This window comes from Dipodomys spectabilis, unplaced genomic scaffold (genome assembly GCF_019054845.1).
Source record: "Dipodomys spectabilis isolate Male_0828 unplaced genomic scaffold, ASM1905484v1 ptg000112l, whole genome shotgun sequence".
NCBI lineage: Eukaryota > Metazoa > Chordata > Mammalia > Rodentia > Heteromyidae > Dipodomys > Dipodomys spectabilis.
In genome coordinates, this window is record NW_024870789.1 from 2333312 (window position 1) to 2353583 (window position 20272).

Below are 20272 nucleotides of genomic sequence, written 5' to 3' on the forward strand. Positions count from 1 at the left end.
TTATTTTTTTAAGTGAGGAAATTGAAATCGATAGAAAATAGTAATTTCCTAGATAGCTGTCTGTGCTTAGATTGTTAAAGATGTTTGAGCTCCAGACAAGTGAATTGTTGATTTAAGTTTGTGTATTTCTGTATGCAGTTCTTTGCTTTTTGTTTATTTTTCTTGGTGCCAGTTCTGGGCTTGAACTCAGGTCATAGGCGCTGTCCCTGAGCTTTTTTGCTCAAGGCTAGCACTGTATCACTTGAGCCACAGCTCTACTTCTGGCTTTTTAGTAGTTAATTGGAGATTAGTGTCACAAACTTTCCTTCCCAGGCTGGCTTTAAAGTATAATCCTCAGATCTCAGCCTCCTGAGTAGCTACTAGGTTACAGGTGTGATCCACCAGTGCCTGCTTTTAGTTTTTAAGTAACACTTGTGGTATGCCTTAGATCACAGTATCAATGGAAAGTAACCTTTCTGGGGTCAGAGTTTGTGCCCTGGCTTGCAATAACTCTTCTTATTAGTGTTAGGAGTTCTTAGTTCCTGTACTGTTACTTTCCTTGTCCATTGCCAATTCTGCATTTACTTTGTATCTTATGCAGAGAGAAAAGGACCAGCAGGAAGAGAAGATGAGTCTGTTGAGAACAGGGAAGAATGAAGATGGAGATGGAAGAGCCATGATAACACCTGCTCTCCGAGATGCCCTTACAAAACAAGGTGAAATACTGTGTTATGCACTCAGCACACAGCAGGGTTGCTGAGGGGCCAGAGGGGAATTTCTCTGGTTAGTATGGCAGCTGCCTAGCAATGGCATGTGTAGCTGTCCAGGATCCTGTGTTATTTCTCTGCATTTCTTACATCCTGGACACCTGGACCACCTGGCCTCAATGCATGGTCTATTGGGATGCCACTGTCCTGGAGGCGAGGATTGCAGATGGAGGAGCTAACTATCACTGGCTTTTTTACCAGTCAGTGTAGGAAAGCGTATGCGATGCAAGACTGACTAAGCTAATTAGAATTATTTTGTGTGCAATGCCATGTCTGGATTTTTGGGGTCAGATCTTTTTATGGAGCCTGTAGTTCAGTGAGTTCACAGTAATATTGTGTAGTAAATGAGAAATGAGGTGATTACTGGCCTACTTCTTCCTGTTCCTCCATGCATGTTTTGTGAAGAGCCTTGTTTGGCAGTTTTCATAGTGCATAAGAGCATGAACTGTCAGCCCTTATTCTCTATGCGGATTAATATTTGTGTATTATTTGTCTTTTTGTTTTGGGTAGCTTGGGAACTGAACTCAGAGCTTTATACTTGCTAGGTCAGTGTCCTACTTAAGCTATACCTGGTTCTTTTGCTTTAGTATGTTTTCCAGGAAGGGTCTTGTCCTTTTGCTCATGCTGGCCTCAGACTGACTGATCTTTCTGCCTTATCTCCTGGGTAACTGGGATTACAGGCCTGCACCACCATGTATAGCTTGTGCTAACATGCCTGGCTTGTTTTAGTATTTTAGATAGGGTCTTGCTAACTTTTATCAGGACTGGTGTTGAAGGGCAGTCCTCCTGCCTCTCACTCTTTCTTTGTTTTGTCGGTCGTGGGGCTTGAACTCTGGGCCTGGGCGTTGTCCCTCAGCTCTTCAGCTCAAGGCGAGCACTCTACCACTTGAACTACAGCGCCACTTCCGGTTTTCTGGTGGTTTATTGGAGATAGGAGTCTCATGGTCTCTCCTACCCGGGCTGGCTTTGAACTGCGATCCTCAGATCTCAGCCTCCTGAGTAGCTAGGATTACAGGCGTGAGCCACCAGTGCCCAGCTCTCTCACTCTTTCTTACAGCTTGGATTACAGGCTATTACAGGTGTCACTGTGTCCTGTCTGCCTTTTTTTTTTTTTAATATAGTTAAGGCTGGCCTCAAACTTTTTTCGGTTGTGGGGGCCTCTGCACTGTTCCTCAGCTAGCTCTTCAGCTCAAGGCGAGTGCTCTATCACTTGAGCTACAGCGCCACTCCTATTTTTCTGGTGGTTTATTGAAGATAAGAGTTTCATGGAGGGCTGGGAAGGTGGCTCAATAGTAGAGTGCTTGCCTTGCATGCCTGAGGCCCTGGGTTCGATTCCTCAGCACCACATAAGCAAAAAGAAAAAAGCCGGAAGTGGTGCTGTGGCTCAAGTGGTAGAGCGCTAGCCTTGAGCTGAAGAGCTAAGGGACAGCGCCCAGGCCCAGAGTTCAGGCCCCACGACCGGACCCCCCCCAAAAAAATAAATAAAAAAAGAGTTTCATGGACTTTTCCTGCCTGGGCTGGCTTTGAACCATGATTCTCAGATCTCAGCCTCTTGAATAGCTCGGATTAGAGGTATGAACCACTAGCGCCTGGCCTGGCCTCAAACTTATGATCCTGTTACCTCCACCTTCTGATAGCTGGAAGCATTATACTTCTTTATTATATGTCATATCATCTATATGTAAGATTTGAGTGGACAAGTGAGAGCAGACAAGTGAGATATGAAACCCTGAAGATTGAACCTGTCCTTCTGCTCACCTTTCCTCTGATGGGAGTTTGGCAGTCCGTCATCCTTTCATTTTGTTCTTTTGAATATAACACTGCTCTTAGGATTTTCCCTTAACTACTGATTTTGGGCAGTTGAATTACACAGGTTGAGTGTTCTTTATTCAAACTGCTTTGCTTCCAGTTTTGGAGTTTTTTGGATTTTGTAATATTTGCCTAGACTTTACTTAGCTTGTATGAATTCCTCATTGAAAAATCCCAAATAATCCAAAATCTGAAACTTTGTGACTACCAAATGTTTTAAACTTCGGAGCATTTTGAATTTTGGATTTTTGGATTAGGGTTGCTCAACTTGTAATATATCTTACTGTACTGTACTTCTGTTTCTTTAACTTGGGTTTTGCTGAGGTTTTTTTTTTTTTGTTGTTTGTTTCTATAGATTTATAGTTTTCATTAAATTTAGATAAATTTTAGCCAATTTCTTCCAGTAATTTTTTTTTTTTAATGTCAGCACTGGAACTCAGGGCCTGGGTAGCATACTTGAGCTTTCCAGCTTATTGGTGGTTAATTGGAGATAAGAGTCTCATGGACTTTCCTGCCAGGGCTGGCTTTGAACTGTGATCCTCAGATCTCAGCCTCTGTAGTAGGATTACAGGCATGAGCCACCAGCACCTGACTTCTTCTAAAGATTTTCCTCTCCTGCCCCTCCCTTCGGAAGTGCAACAATATGAGTAATGGGCTGAGTTCGACCCACAGCTTACTGATTTCTTTTTAATTCTTTTTTTTTTCTTTGTCTTTTCATTTTAGATCATTTCTGTGGCTAGGTCTTCAGGCTTGATAGTTTTTTTCCTTTTTTCTTTTTGTTTTGATTGGTTGGAGGGCTTGAACTCTGGGTCTGGGTGCTGCCCCGAGCTCTTCAGCTCAAGGAGACCATTCTACCACTTGAGCCACAGTGCCACTTCTGGTTTTCTGGTGGTTAGTTTGAACCGTAATCCTCACATCTCAGCTTTCTGAGTAGTTTGGATTACAGACATGAGCCACTGGCGCCTGGCTAGTTTTTTCTTATGTGTCTTCATTTATCCTGTTAATCTTTTCCTGTGTGTTTTCTATTCTTTCATACTGTGGTTTTCCTCTCTTGAAGCTCAGGTTGGGTTTATAAGTCTTCTGTCTCTTGGCTGCTTCAGCCATGAGATAGCCTTCCATGTCATGCCCTCATGTGTGCATGTCTTTTCATTTCTGGGTCAGCTTTGCTGGTGGATTATTTTCCATATTCATGTTTTCCTACGTACTCATACTTGGATGCCAGACCTAATTTTACCTTACTAGTTGCTGGATAGCCTCATATAAATGCTGTTATACACATTGAGCTTTATTTTTCTGGGACCAATGTAGGTTAATTGGAAATAGTCGGAGCTTTGAGATGCATTTTTATGACCTGTTAGGTGAGATCAGTTTCAGGTCACTATTGGGTCCTGTGCATTCTACCCAAAGCCTGTGTGACTTGAGGTTTCAGTTGGTAAATAGGTACAATCCCCCGTTCTGTGAGAGCGGGACACACCACGGGTCCTTCCCATCCTCGGTAGCTGTTCTCTCACCCGTGCTATAACTGGTACTCATCCTCTGCAGGCTTTTGAGTCTCTCTGTGTGCCCATGCTCTCTGTAGCCACCTTTGTCTCTCCCAGCTCTCAGCTCTTTCTTCTCAGCTCTGCAAGTCCATTGGCTTTGCTTGGGCTGCCCCTTCCTGCTGCCCTGCCTGTCATCTCTGGGGACTGTCCTCTGTTGCTGATGTCTTGGCTCCTGAAGACACACACACACACATGCGCGCGCGTGAGTGCACGCATACATGTAGGCACACAAATGCACATGCACACACACACACATTTTTTGGTGTTTAGTGGAAGAGTAAATCCTGTTCTGTCCTGGCTGAAATTCGGTGCCAGGATTTTCACCATTGGTTACTGTTGGGTTTCCGTGACATTTGGTCAGCTCAGAGCTCTGATCTCTGTTTGTGATGTGCATTGATTTTTATAGCTCAGTACAAAATTTTTAGAGCTGTGCATGTCGCGAGAGAGATTGAGAGACGGAACATAACAGAATGTGCCTCATGCATATCATGAGGGACAGAGAAGGAACACATGTGCCATATTTTGTGTTGGCAGTTCAACAGAATAGTGAGGAAACCAAGAGGAGACCTAGAGTTTTCTCTGGAGATTGTTTCAGAGGGTTGTATCAGAGGGTATTTACTCAGGTGGACTCAGTTCTGTCTTCAAGTAAATAAGCAGTGATTTGTTGATTTGTGTGTGTGTGTATGTGTGTGTGTGCATGCATGCGCAGGCATGCGTGTGGGCATGCATGCACATGCTACTCCTGGTGCTTGACCTTTGGGCCTGGGCACTGCTTTTGTTTAAGGCTAGTGCTTTCCCACTTGAGCCACAGCTCTGCTTGCAGCTTATTTGGTAGTTTAGTGGAGGTAAGAGTCTCACTGACCTTTCTATCCAGGCTGTCTTCAAACTGTGATCCTTGGATGTCAGCTTCCTGAGTAGCTAGCATTTCAAATGTGAACCGCTGGTGCCCAGCTGATTTGTTGATTTGTATTTAAGAAGTTTTCATGAGCTTGGGAAAGAATAAAAGTGCTTCCATGGAGGCTTGTGGTACATGGACAGTGCTCCATAATCACACCTTGAATGCACATGTGCTCAGCACTGCGGCTGTTCTCTGAGGCCTTATGTTTTCTGGAATCACAGTGTTCTACTTGTTTGTTCTTCCAGCTGTTTAACAAGAAAGTGTGAGGCTTTGCTATGTTGTTCATGTATGTAGCTCAGAATTTTCAGGTGATCTGTTGTGATCAGGTGATTTGGAGAATTCATGTCAGGTTGCAGTTCCTAGAATTCAACTTCTCCTTTGAGTCAATATTTCTTTTAGTCTCCTGTTGCCATTTTGATTCTTCATTTCTTTTCCCCTAGAGATTTCTAAGGATAGTTTCCTGGTCATTAATTTGAAATTCATCACTACTTGCTCTGTGGTTTGGTATAGGGTCTGTTTTCATAAATCCATAGGTTCTTGAGGAGACTGTGCACTGTGGACTGTGGACCATGTGGTTGTTGGTCAGGGACTTTTCTGAGCTGTGTTTGCCTTCTGAGCTGTTAGGTCCCCATGTGACTTTGGGTTGGATTATGGTTCCTCTTGAGTCTTTGCTGTCTGATACATAAACAGGTTAAAGTTGTTTTCTCATCCTTGTAAATCAAACCTTTGGTTTTTCTGTCAACCCTATTGACTGCCAGATTTAAGCAAAGAAATGATTTTGTTGTATTTCCGTATCTTGTCCTGCTAGGATCCTCTGGATTGGTTCAATTCTGTGTTTTCTGCTTTTCCATTCAGGTTATCAGCTGATTGGGAGCCACTCTGGGGTGAAGCTGTGCAGATGGACAAAGGTATTTACCTATTTGTATTCAAATTTTATTTCTATTAAATACAGCTTTGTGTGTGTGTGTGTGTGTGTGTGTGTATGCCATTTCTAGGACTTGAACTCAGGCTGGGTACTGTCTCTGAGCTTTTTTGCTCAAGGCTGTTGTTCTACTACTTGAGCCACCTCCACTTCTGGTTTTCTAGTGGTTAATTGGAGATAAGAGTCTCATAGACTTTCCTGCCCGTGCTGGCTTTAAACCTAGATTCTCAGATCTTAGCCTCTTGAGTAGCTAGGATTATAGGTGTGAGCCACTGGCACGTGGCTATATGCAGCATTTATGTGGCTACTACATGTAGACAATACGTCTATTATTTAAAGATTGAATTTACATTTAATAAAATATATAGAGTTCTGGATAATTTTTTGTACATGAGTTCAGTCACTTGGGATGGATAGAGAACCCACATGTGCCACCCAGTGAAGGATTAAGTTACTTTCCTCCCCGCAGAGAATTTCCCTGTGCCTGTTCTAGTCAGTGCCTCTCCATGGGAGCTGTTGTTCTGATGGCTACTGATGTTATTTAGTTTTTCTTTCTTAAAATTTCAAGTGAATAGCGCCAGTTGTAGTCTTCTATGGGTGGGTTCCCCTCTCCCTTCCTCATCTGTGTTTTTCACTCTTTTTGCTTGCTCTAACTGCTGTTACTTCCATTCCTTTCAGTCACCTGGCCACAGTCTCAACTATTTTGTATGACCCGCTCCTCCCTCAGGAGGAGTTGCGTGGCCTCTGCCTATATAGTGCCCTTGTACCCCCCCCCCCCCCCACTCCTGCTGTCTCTATCTCTGTAGTACCTTCCTCATCCCTCCACCAACTGAGCTCACAGCCAGTCATCTTCACCCCTTCCAAGGCCTCTTCATAGGCTTACCTGCTTCTGCTTTTGCCAAAATGGAGCACATTTTTATAGAGTTTTCCATGAATCATTCTGATGATACTTTAAAAAGGTTAATATTGTCTAGCCCTGAGTTTGATCTAAGACATTTCTTCAAATCACCTTCTTCTTAGTCTTTTTTTCTGCTGGTCCTAGGGCTTAAACTCAGGGCCTGGCCACTGTTCTTGAGCTTCTTTGGCTCAAGGCTAGCACTCTACCACTTGAGCCACAGTGCTACTTCTGGCTTTTTGTGTTTATGTGCTACTGAGGAGTCAAACCCAGGGCTTCATGCATGCCCTCTACCACTAAGCCATATTCCCAGTCTACCTTCTTGCTATTCTTAACTGATGTAAGTGGTTTTATCACTCGTGTGATATGTGGTTTGATCTGCACATTAAATAATATTCCTTCAGGATTATCTGTGTCTTGTATATGTTCTGTGTGTCCTGAAGTTGTCTACTCATTGAGTGGATAGAGGATGACCTTACTCCAGGATGCGTTCCCTTCCCCCTTCTCTTCCTCAAAGCATATGAGCACTGCTCTCACTGTTCAGGAGCTTATCTTACCTCTCTCCTGACACTGTGTATTTTTGAAATATTATTTGATGTATTTCCATGGATTTGTATGTGGATGTATTAGTGTTCCTCCCTATAGCACTTTTGGAGATACTCATAGGTTTATTCCACTGGTTTTAGAAAACCCAAAGCAGTATGGAAATTCTATAATGCTAAGATATTGAGTTTGTGCGCCATGTAAACACCAGGGGTCTGTTTGGCCATGTGGCGATGGTGTCGACTCTATAGTGTCAACGCTTTTGCTGCTTTGATTTTGAACCCTGATGATCTTACTTGCATTGTGATTTGGTGTTTCCTGTCAGGCGATGCTTCGCGGGAGAGGTGGCTGTTATAAACACACGTTCTATGGCATCGAGAGTCACCGCTGCATGGAGCTCACCCCTAGCCTGGCCTGTGCAAACAAGTGTGTCTTCTGCTGGCGGTGAGTGGACTGGAAGGCCTGGTCATCGGTGTGGAGCCTCCTGCTTGGGCATGTACAGGTGTCAGGCTAATGGAAGTGCTCTGAATCCCCTGGCAGTTCCTAACTTTATGTTTTGACAGGCGGTTATAGTCATCAAGTTTTCAAAAATATTTTTGCAGTACTAACTTAGGTTAATGGACCTCTCCACTGTATTGTTGTTTTCTAGTTCACTCATGTACTACTATATATTTCTCTCTCTCTCTCTGTGATTTCAGGGATTTTAGCTTACTAATATTTGGTCTTAATATTAATAATAAGTCAATTATAATCTTATCTCTAAGCAGTTCTTTAGTCACAGTCCATAAATTTCAATTATTGTTCAGTTATAAATCTTTACCAGTTTCCATGTGACTCCATGTAACTTCTGGGTTACTGGTGTGGGCCCCACATCTGACATGAGTATAATACTTTTTGAGAAATGTTACTTTAGGGCCAGATGCTGCTAACTTGGTGGTTTAGGCAGGAGGATCACGAGGGCTACATGACATCAGCCAAGGCTATCTCAGAAGCCGAGTACCCGAGCTATAGTCATAGAGCTGACATGCGCAGACCCTGAGGATGGTCCCCAGTGCTGAAAATATTTTTAAAAATGTAGCTGGGTAACAGACATGAGCCATTCTGCCCAGTTTGAGCATCACTCATTCTCAGGTCCTCTCACCATGATTCCAATGTGAGTGTTCCAGCTTTCCTCACAAAGTGAGGAAAGTGTTGACATGCACGGTGGCAATGTACTGCTGCTTGTGTCTGAGTGCATACCTCGCTAACATTAAAACCAGGAAGCACTCAGCAGTCAGGAGTTGGGCAGAGTCGTCCAGTAACTCCCTCCTTGCTTGGTATCCTGACCTGTAGTAGGTTGGAAGATGCTGCTACCAACAGCTGAGCTCTGGTAGTTGGGAGTGAGTAGCTGAGACATCATTATAGGAGCCCTGAAAACTTTGCCTTTTGTTCTTAGGCATCACACCAACCCTGTGGGCACTGAATGGCGGTGGAAGATGGACCAGCCAGAGATGATCTTAAAGGAAGCCATCGAAAGCCATCAGCACATGATTAGGCAGTTTAAAGGTACTGTTGCCTCTCTCTACTGGGTTGCCTTGCTGTGGCCTGAGTCAGACTGCAGAGGGCTTGAGCGGGAGACAAGCTTCCTTGAAAGGCTGAGGGTATTTTACCTTTTCTATCCTATTTGATAGAAGAAGTTCAGTTGATAATTTGCAATGTGGTACCCTCAGGGTATGAGTTTCACAGAAGTATGTTTCACAGAATTAGCTTGACTCATTCACTTTGGAATTGATAACGAAATTCTGTTGGCCTTGAGGAGTCTAAAATATGATTGAGCTGGCTGGCTGGTTGGAAACTGGCAGGCTAGAGATTCAGGGAAGAGTGACAAGTTCAAGACCAAAGTCTACTGGCTGAATCTCTTCTTGCCATGCTGCCAGACCTTGTTCTATTTAGGCCTTCCCTGCCTGGACCCACCTACAGTGTACATGACAGTAGCCTTACTCAGAGTCTACCATCTCATCTGAAAAACACCTTCACAGAAACATCTGGAATAATGTATGACTAAATGTCTGGGCTCATGTCCGTGGCCCATCTGAGTTGATATGTAAAATTAACAGCTATTTTCAGATTAAAAAAATAGAATGGCCAGGCACCAGTGGCTCACACCTATAATCCTGGCTACTCAGGAGGCTGAAATCTGAGGATTGCAGTTGGAAGTTAGCCTAGGCAGAAAAGTCTGTGAGTCTCTTATCTACAATCAACTACCAAAAAAGCTGGAAGTAGAGCTGTTCCTCAAGAGGTAGAGTACTGGCCTTACTCAAAAGAAGCTCAGGACAGCACCCAGGCCCTGAGTTCAAGCCCCAGGACCTACACAAAACCAAACCAAACCAAAATAGCTACGGATAGTAATACCAAACACCAGGAATGCCAGGATTTTATCATTATAGTCAAACACCTTTGTTTTTGTTTTAGTCCTTAAAGAGACGTTAAATCCTTAAGTAATGGGGCAGTGACTAAGGCTGTATCTCCTGGCCATGTGTCCTGGAGTCTCCTTGAATGAACTGGGTCCTGGGTGGAGCAGGTGGTGGGGTACAGTCCTGGGTACAGACTTTAATTCCACGAGAGATTTCCTGGAGGAAAACCTCTGTCCTGAGATGTCCTTGAGGCCAAGTTCAGGTCTGAGGTTTGATAGTAAATTTTATGACAGGAACATTTCTGCAGATACACTTTAAATGGACATCCGTAATGAATAAGTCATGAAGTCGATGTTATACATGCTAATGGGATGTGATAGTTGAGTCCAGTGAGTGCAGGGATTCGCGGTCTGACAGGTGTGTCTGAGGGGCTTGCTGGTGTGAATGGGGTGGCTGGCTCCTAACCTTGGGCAAACTTAAGCGTTGGTATCTCTGATGGTTTCTCTTCCTGTTCAAGTGGCATAAAATACAAACGAGGAACTTTTAAAAATTTTTTCTTGAAACAGTTACCCTATGTAGGTCAGGCTGGCCTTGAATTTTTGATCCTTCTGCCTTAGTCTCCTGAGTGCTAAGATTATAGGTATGTGCCACTACACCTGACTAAAAGTGGAGTTTTTTTAAAAAAAAATTAAGTATATGTTTTTATTGTAAAGATACTGTACAAAGAGGTTACAGTTACAGGAGTAAGGTAATAAGTACATTTCCTATGGAGCATTGTTACCCACTCCTTTGTTTTTTCCCTACCATACCTTCCCTCCCCAACTCCCCACCCCCCCAAGTTGTGAAGTTCATTTTCAACATAGTATCTTGTACGTCTCATTGTTATAATGGGTCAACCTGTATCCATGTTTCAGCGTTTTGTTATTTCCCTTCCCCTCCTAAAAGGGGCAGTTTTTATTTCCTCTCTTTTTTGAAAAAAATTATTAAGAAGTTGTACAAAGAGTCACAATGCCATACATCAGGTTTTGAATACAGTGCATCTTAGTCAGTGTCACCCCCCATGGTTCTCTCTTGTCCCTTTCCTATCCCTGCCCTATGTAGTTCAAGTTTTACATAGTGTACGTTGATATCACCCTTCCTCCCTCCATTCATGTGTATGTGTAAATTTTTTGTTTTCTAAATGCATACTGCCTTCATGGGCTCTCACAAAGCCTTCTGAGGCGGAAGACTGGAGCTGCTCTATGGTGAGTTCTAAGTGTGTGAGGAGCCCTGCCACCAATTTTTTTTTTTTTTTTTTTAACCAGTCCTGAGGTTTGAACTCGGGGCCTGAGCACTGTCCCTGAGCTTCTTTTTTGCTCAGGGCTAGCTCTCTACCACTTGAGCCACAGCACCACATCTGGCCTTTTCTGCTGAGGAATTGAACCCAAAGCTTTACGCATGCTAGGCAAGCACCCTACCAACGTTCTCAGACCCCCAATTTTATTCCATAGGATATTCAAGTTACTCAGAATTCCCATGGGGGATTTTTTTTTTCATACCTTAGTTATTTGACCTGACAAAAATGTCACCATGTCAGCAAAATAGATTTATTCGTCAGTAGGTTTGACAGAAAGATTTTCCAGGTAGAACTGATTGGTATTTGTAAATTAATACTCTTCAGACTGGCTAAGCAGTTTTTCTTGGCTCCAGTAGGAAATCCAGAGTATAAGTGCAGGTGTGGTGGATGTAGCACGCTGAGTGCAGGGGTGGAGCCAGGCAAGTGCAGGGGTAGAGCGAGCAGTCCTCACCTCTATTTTCAAATGTATGGAGGTTCCTGGAGTTTCATCATTGAGTCTGCACAACTATTTTTTTTTTTTTTTCTTTTTTGCTTCATTCTGAGTCAGCATAAGCCACATTCCTTTTTAGAAATCTTAGTGCTGTTGTACTCAGCAAATCTTGTTGTGGAACTATAGTATTAGTAAAAAGACCCAATTGTTATCATTATGGTTAAGTTTTTATTTTTATTCTTTTTTGATACCTGGTCTGTCTTTGTAGCCTACAACTTGCTAGGTAGCCTACGCTGGCCTCAAACTCTCAATCCTCCTGGCTCAGCTTGACAAGTGTTGGGATTTATTATTATTATTATTATTATTATTATTACTGTTATTATCATCATTATTATTATTCCTACTTGAAACAGGGTCTTGCTATGTAGCCCAGGTGGCCAGTCTTCCTGCTTTAGCCTTCTGAGTACTGGGATTACAGGTGTGTACCACCATTCCCAGTACAAAAACCCTTACTAGTAGAGAAATACATAATTCTTCAAGAGTAAATACTTGCTAGTTGAACCAGTGGCCCTTCCAGCACTACCAGTATGATGACTGGTGGAGATCACAGGGCAGTTTGATTATTCCAGTGGTTATGATTTTTCTGCAGTAGAAATCTGTGCTGTTCTGCTCCTCAGGGGATGGGGTGGAATAAAGCAGGGCCTCCTGCTGGGTAAGGCTGGTGCAGATCCACAGCAGGAAAGTCATTGCACTGAGTGTCCTCACCTAGTGCAAGCCTGGTGTACATTCCACCCTTGAGCTCTAAAGACACTGGGGTAGTTCTGGGTCTGATTTAGCCCTGGGAGGATCTCTGGATGCCTCCTTGGAGCCTGGCCTGGAGACATGGTTTACCTCATGTGCCCACCTATATCAATATCTATAGCCTGGCAGGAGGCTGCCTCTTCCATACCTCCCACACCTGTGCTAGTTTTTCTGTTATAGTCCATTCGATTAGCCTGTGTCCCCTGTGGCTTAAAAGACAAATCAAGAAACCAAGAGGAAATGTGTGCTCTTGGCCTCCTTAGTTGAAATTTATAATGTATTTTCTTACAGAAAAACAAAATTGAATTGGATTAGGCAACAATGAAATAGATTTGTTAGGACTATCATTTATGTGTATTCCAGATTAATTGGGTGTTTGTATGACCATTAATTTCAGTTTTAATAGTAATGCCTCTGTGGGAATACAAATATCAGGCTTAAAAGGGCTAGAAATGGGATTGTATTATAAATTAGAAAATACAGACAATTTCCTTCTTGATTAGATGTACTGTATTCTGGGTACCTCCACTTTGACCTCTCTCTGAGTATATTGTTGTCCTTTTCTTGGGTTTGGGCCCTTTGTATTTTCTGGGGAGCTTTTCCCCCAGGAGGAGTACTGCTGTCTCCTGTGGGGTCGGTTCAATCATTGATGGCGACTCAGTCATTGATGGCTTTATTTTTGAGGATGGGACTGCTGATGGCTATTATGGCCTATTGTCTCTGAGTTTCCAGCATTAGCCAAATGGCCAGCCATGAGCAGACTTTGAGGATGTCCTGATTTCTCTCCAGTGCTTCCTTTTGTCTTGCTGTTCTCAATTCTGAAGGCAATTATTGTCTTTTCATTACTTTGCTGACTCATTAAAGTATCTTTTTTCTTATGACCTTTTATTACCCTTCCCTTTATACACATGCGAAATTAACTTCGTACTGATTGAAAGTGGGGCAGAACCTCAGTGAGGCTCTGTACCTCCTCCAGTGCCGCCTGCCCTTCCCAAGTCCTAGCCCTGCCTCGAGAAGCTCAGAGCCCATTCTGTCCTTGCCGGGCAAGCAAGCACACTGTCAGGAGGGCCCTTGGTCCTGAAGAGGCCCCCATGAAAAATGCATCACTTGTCACCGGCTGTCCTTCCTGTACTTGTCTCTAGCAGATGGATTTTCTAACGAGGTGTACTCAAGTACCTATCACAAAGAACTTGAGGCAGGGAGCACCTGCTTGGTTTTCTGATGCGGATTTATGAAAAACCTTGCAGATGTGGCCAGACCTGTGTGTGGCTTCAGCCAGGATGGGTCTTGGCAAGGGAACTAAATTATCATGAGAAGAGAGACGAGGTTGTGTTTCTGAGTAGTCCAGAATTTAACCATATGCTGAACAATATATCAGGCTATCAGGCTTGTGTGTCATTTGTCATTGCTGTGACATTGGCGTAGAATTTCTGGAACCCTGGGTTCTTGCCTTGGCATCTCACACAAACTGAAGTTGGTTCATCATTGATCTGATGAATGTAGTTGTGATTATTCAGGCTTAGGAAGCTGGTCAGGGTATGTGAAATGTCAGAAAAGTTGTACAATAGTATCACAGATAGAATAGCAGAGTGGAGTTGAAAAAGGGTCAGGGTTTGGGAAACAGGAACTCTGTGTGTGTGTGTGTGTAAGGGTCAGGGTTTGGGAAACAGGAACAGTGTGTGTGTGTGTGTGTGTGTGTGTGTGTGTGTGTGTGTAAGGGTCAGGGTTTGAGAAACAGGAACAGTGTGTGTGTGTGTGTGTGTGTGTATGTGTGTGTGTGTGTGTGTCGCGCGCGCACATCTGCTTACAAGCAGGTCTGTGGAAAGCCATATTGTAGATTTGCTCCTGGAAAGTGGATCCTGCCTTCTCCAGGACTTCTTTTATTCCCTTTGAAACTAGGTGCCAATACATTTTCTGATGCATTCCTTTGAGGTCAGTTTACTCTGCAGCAGCCCAGGCAGTGAACACAAAGCCAATGAGTGCTTTACAAAGCAGAAAAGCAGAACTTTGCATGTCCTTCCCAGCACCCAAGAGCTTGACAGAGTTAGGGAAACTTTAAATTCCAGAACCTGTTATTGTACAAGATTTATCTCCAGGGCTTTCCTTGTCCCTTTTGTGCACTTTCTGCTTGCTTGTGTTTTAATTGTCTAGTGGGCAGTGTGGCTGAGACATTTCTCATTGTAGCTTTGTGGAGAAAAATGGTACAAGATCTCTTTATTTGTTTATCATGTTTGTTTATTCTTTCATTCCTCCGTTGTTGCTCCTTGGTAGTGTTCTGACCCTCCTCCTCTGCTTAGAACTGGGTGTGTCCAGGGTCTCAGGCTTAGGTCTTCACTGTCTACATCTCCTGCCTTAGTGATCTTAGCCCCTGAGTGGAAGATCCATATGCCAAAGTGTGTATTTCCACTGAATCTTTCCTCCCAGAGTCTAATTTGAATATTGCATCCATATTCAGATATCTAGTAGACTTACCATACTTCTCATGTCTAAAATTGAGCACCCAGTTTGTATGCTGCCCCCTCTCATCCTTATTACCTCCAGGATTTGTTTATTTTTGTTATAACTAGTGAAAACTCTGTTGCTCAGGCCAAAAAACTTAGTAGAAGTCATTAGTGTCTCAAATTCTCTCATACGTTACAGCTGATCCAGTGGAAAGTCCTGCCAGTGCTACATTCAGAACAGGTCCAGCTAGTGGTTGCCTCATGCCACCTGAAGCTTGGAATGTCTGTCCCCAGCTGGAATGCATGGGTCAGGGCAAAGAAAGACCTGTAATGTGAGCTTTTGCCCCGTCTTACTTATCAGGCCAATCTGGGCTCGCTCTCTGTTCTGTTTTTTCCTATGGCCACATATGGCTAGCGGTTACTGGGCTGGAGCATAGGGAGAGGACATTCCACCATTGCAGCAAGTCCTGTTGCCATTGCCCTACAGAAGAACTTGCTGTTTATCATGTTTGTTTATTCTTTCACTCATTTGTTAGAATGTAATTTTTCCAACAACTCACATCTTTCTCTTTTTATTTTCCTAAAACAGTGCTTGGCACAAAGTAGGTGATTGTTGTATTCATTTCAATGAGAGCAATTACCATTTCATTTAAAGTAATTAGAATATTTGGATTTATTCTTCAATCCACAAAATTAAAATCTTATTTGTATTTTGTGAATGCATCTATGTGCTAGGCTTGGCACCATAATAAGTTTTTCATATAGCTTATTTAATTTAAGCGTACGTGTGTGTGTGTGTGTACGCGCGTGTGTGTGTGTGTGTGTGTGTGTGCGTGTGCGCGCACGCGTACGGACATGCATGAGTGCGTGCTAGTACTAGGACTCGAAATTAGGGTCTCACTTGGCTAATTTGCTCATAGCTGATGCTGTGCCCCTTAATCTACACCTTCAGTTCCAGTGTTTTGCTGGTTAATTGGAGATAAGAATCTTGTAGATTTGTCTGCTTGATGACTCAACCTTGATCCTCAGATCTCAGCTTCTTGAGTGGGAGGGCACCTAGCTTTCATCTAATTTTTGTAATAGCTGTGAGTCTGCATGTGCATGTGTATCTGTGTAAAGTCACCATTTTAAACATTAGCAAAAGAAGGTGAGAGGTCATCAAGAACTTATAACTGGTTCATGGTAGGGCAGAACGTGAACCTGGGGCATCTGGTCTCCAGTGGCCAACATGTAGCCAGTGCCTAGACATTCTGAGCTTGGGGTCAGTTTTGGAGTTAGGGTGAAATCCACCCTTCTACTCAGCTACTCATAGGGGATTTAAAGTTAATGATACTATTTACCAAAAAAAGGTGTTATGCATAGTGGTGAGTTGTCTTGGCAACACAGACTGAGTTTAAAAGGATCAATTTTCACTTAAGATCTTAAATTTCAGTAAATTAAAAAATTACCCATCCAAAAATCGTGATGTGACATGCAGTCTTAAAGTTGAAGTTCGTCATCAAAGATGTCACTGCTGCCATTGGAGTCCTGCCTGCGTATCGTTGGCATTCACCTGCTTTCTTCTGAGTGGATGGTACATGTGCCACATAGAATCACTTCCTGAAAACTGTCCAGATTGAGCAGTATTAGTTAACTTTGTTTCTCCAGGTTCTTTGTTCCTGTTGTTAGGGGGGAACAGTGGCATTACTCATTGATCATAATTGTGATTACTGGTTAGTTATCTTTAGTCAGCTGGAATAAAGGTGACACATGTCCTCAATGATCGTTTCTCCAGGTCCAGGCCCCTTCCAAAGGCCTTGTCTTTCAATCGTATCAAAAATTCTGTGAGGGCCAGTGTTGGTAGCTCACGTCTGTAATCCTAGCTACTCAGGAGGCTGAGATCTGAGGATTATGGTTCAAAACCAGCCCGGGCAGGAAAGTCCATGAGACTCTTATCTCCAATAAACCACTAGAAAACCGGAAGTGGCACTGTGGCTCAAGTGGTAGAGTGCTCGCCTTAAGCTGAAGAACATAGGAAGAGCACCTAGGCCCAAAGTTCAAGCCCCACGACTGACATAAATAAATATAAATAAAATTTTGTGAGGTAGATAACTATTCAGTCCTTTTTAAAGAAAATTCAGCGTACGGCCTGGCTCCTAAGTGAGTGGCAGTCTGAATGTTTCTCCCCAACCCCAGTGCATGGGGAGAGATGGAGGAGCTCTGGAGCACTGGAAATGATGCAGGCGGTCTGAGACGGCGGTGCTAGAAGTACCAGAAGTAAAGAAGGCATTCTGAGATGGTGAGGTTAGAAGTACTGAAAAAAAAAGGTGTTCTTAAAAGCACCGGAAGTGAAAGCTGAGATGGAGTTATAAGCACCAGAACGGAAGGAGACATTCTGAGACGGAGTTAAAAGCACCAGAAGTGAAGAAGCCACTCTGAGGCCGAGTGGCTTTCATGGCTGGTGACTGCATGCCCTCATCCAGTAGACCTCAGTGCTGTTGTTCACACCGCACTGTCACCAGGCCAGGACACCTAGGCAGTACCAGTGCTGCTGCATCCCCTCCCAACCTCCTGGGTACCTTCATTTTGTTGGTTTGGGAAACAGCCTGGACATTCTGTTATTTATTGGCATACATGAGTTGTACAGAGGCTTTCATTGTACATTTTCACACATGTGTACAATGTATCCCAGTCCCCCTTCTCAAACAGGCTTCATTGTTCTGTTTTCATACATACAAATAGATGACTGTATTCATTATCCTTCACCCTCCTCCACCCAAACCTGTTTTCTTGTCATTATTTTATTTATTTATTTATTTATTTATGTATTTTTGGGTCCGGTCGTGGGGCCTGAACTCTGGGCCTGGGCGCTGTCCCTCAGCTCTTCAGCTCAAGGCTAGCACTCTACCACCTGAGCCACAGTGCCACTTCCAGTTTTTTCTTTTTTGCTTATGTGGTACTGACTAATCAAACCCAGGGCCTCGAGCATGTAAGGCAAGCGCTCTACCACTGAGCCACCTTCCCAGCCCGAGTGTAGTAATTTCATCGAAGAGTTTCACTGTTACATCAGAAGTGCATAAATTATATTTTGCTCAGAATAACCCTTTCAATTGCTTTGTATTCTATACTAGGACTTTTAAATGTCCTTTAGGTAATTCTCATGTAATAGGGATCGAGAACCAGAGGTGTGAGCCACCAGTTCCTGGACTTACCTGCCTGCTGGCTTCCTTCCTGGGACCTGAACCCTTCTACAGGGTGACTCGGGTGTCAGAGCTGCAGCTTTCATTTGGTGGATTGGGAGCCCTCTGGTTATGCAGGGGTTCTCATGGCAGTTGTATGCTGGAATCACCTGAGCATCTTTCATGTTGCCCTGGCTGGCACAATTCTCTCTCTCTCTCTCTCTCTTCTTTATTGTGATTAACTGATTACATAATTTCACAAATTTCACAGTATTATGGGATAGTGATGCTTAGTTAAAGTCACAAATGCATTCTAACTTTCATGGGGCAAGTTGTCTATTGTGGTCTATGAAGTTTATGAGTTCTATGAGCTTTGACAGTACAGTTATTTCTTCCATATCAGGTGATATGTACATTCCTTTCCTTTTGCATAGGGCCAGCTGTTCCCTCTTTCCCACTTGCTCCCTCCCTCCCATCGCTGCCTTTGAGTTGTTTAGTTTGTTTTGATCAATGTCCAGTGCAGCTGATGGGTCCCACTGTTGTATGTTTTCCCCTGATTCCCGCTAGTTCTGTGTCCTCCTCCTGGTTTCCTCTAGTGTGCACATATATACCATATATGTGATCAACAGCATAGGGTTTGGCATGACTCTTGAGGAAGGGTTCTTTGACGGTGTTCTTCCTGGTTGTAGGTATACAGCTCCCAGATGATTCCAGGATAAAGCCAAAGGCAGAACTCCTACTCTCTTCTTTCTTCTTTGTCCTCCACTCTTATTCTCCTGAACCTGGAAATGAGCACATTAGTTTCCCAAGTCAAGAGACTTGAGAAATGTATGGGGCGATTTGTCAATAAGGGGCTTTTCCTGATGCAGGCATGTTAAGTCCTTTTCTTAGACATAGCTGAGTACATACCTAAGCCCATGGTGAGGAGACATGTTACCTGACAACACTAGTTCTGCCTGTACCTGGTGCATTTCATTGGGGAGAATCTCAGAATGAGTTGCTGATGATGGCTTTTTTTTCCATATAATAAGGCCATGCCTTCTCAACCTTCTTTTTATTCTTTGTCAAAGAATCACTAAGAATCTTATTGGTGACAGTCTGTGTGTTCTCTCTCTCCCTTGTCCTCAGGAGTGCCGGGTGTCCAGGCAGAGCGCTTCCAGGAAGGGCTGGAGGTGAGGCACTGTGCACTGTCCCTGGTAGGGGAGCCCATCATGTACCCTGAAATCAATGCATTCCTGGAGCTGCTCCACCAGTGTAAAATCTCTAGCTTCCTTGTCACGAATGCACAGTTCCCCAAGGAAATCAGGTGGGTCATCCAGCTGTCATATAGGGTCTGTTTAAGTGGTGTGCTTGCATGGACCCTGAAATGATTTACTTACTTAGTACATACAGTACCTTTGCTGCATTTTGAGAGGTAGATGTGGGCCTACTCCCTACCTCACTGTATTAGAAAGGAGAACATTGGTAAGAAGAATAGAAATGAAAACAAATTGCTAGGGGAAGTCAAAGGTGAATGCTAAGAGTGGGTAGTGCTGAATACCAGGGGGATTGCAAGTTCGAGACCAGCCTGGGCTACAGGGTGAGCTTCCAGAGGAGAGATGTATGAAACCACAGGGAAGCCTTCACCCTGTCTGATCTTTTTTTTTTTTTGTCGGTCGTGGGGCTTGAACTCTGGGCCTGGGCGCTGTCCCTCAGCTCTTCAGCTCAAGGCGAGCGCTCTACCACTTGAGCTACAGCGCCACTTCCGGTTTTCTGGTGGTTTATTGGAGATAGGAGTCTCAAGGTCTCTCCTGCCCGGGCTGGCTTTGAACTGTGATCCTCAGATCTCAGCCTCCTGAGTAGCTAGGATTACAGGCATGAGCCACCAGCGCCCGGCTTACCCTGTCTGATCTTATGGTGTGGCTGACGTCAGTACTTTGGGAGAGGAAGGAACGTTTTAATAAGAAATGTGGAGTTAGGGTTTTTGTGACAGTTGTCCTATTAATATAGTTGGTGTGGCCCAGCAAGGGTAAGAAGGAGACTGGCAGTTGGAATTCAAGTTGGAAAGGAAGACCTTGCTCTCGTGTGCACATACTATGCTGCCCGTGGTGCAGAATGGGAGAGAAGTGGCAGAACTTGGGGAGGAAGTTGTATCTATTCAGGCATGGAAGGTTGGAACCAGGTAGTGAGGCTGAGGCTCTTTAAAAGCTGCTGTGGAGGCTGAGGTTGTATGTGAGACGCACAGTATCAGGTGATGTTGACATGGAGAAGACAGAGCACAGTTTTTCAAATCTAGAATCCCCCATGGACATCGAGGGCCAACTGTACGGTTGAAAAAAAACCCTAAAAATAAGCATAGTGAGACCTTCCCTCTCAACTG

The 20272-nt window shown here is 43.8% G+C and overlaps 1 protein-coding gene across 1 annotated transcript in view; it reads left to right on the forward strand.

The window, feature by feature from the left end:
- The window catches only part of LOC122114884 (S-adenosyl-L-methionine-dependent tRNA 4-demethylwyosine synthase TYW1-like), an 81702-nt gene that overhangs the window by 18190 nt on the left and 43240 nt on the right, over positions 1-20272 (forward strand). Inside the window, exons 8-12 of the mRNA XM_042688146.1 lie at positions 581-695; positions 5850-5902; positions 7680-7798; positions 8790-8899; positions 19042-19219. Coding sequence (XP_042544080.1) covers positions 581-695; positions 5850-5902; positions 7680-7798; positions 8790-8899; positions 19042-19219 — 575 coding nt within the window. The remainder of the gene's footprint in view (positions 1-580; positions 696-5849; positions 5903-7679; positions 7799-8789; positions 8900-19041; positions 19220-20272) is intronic.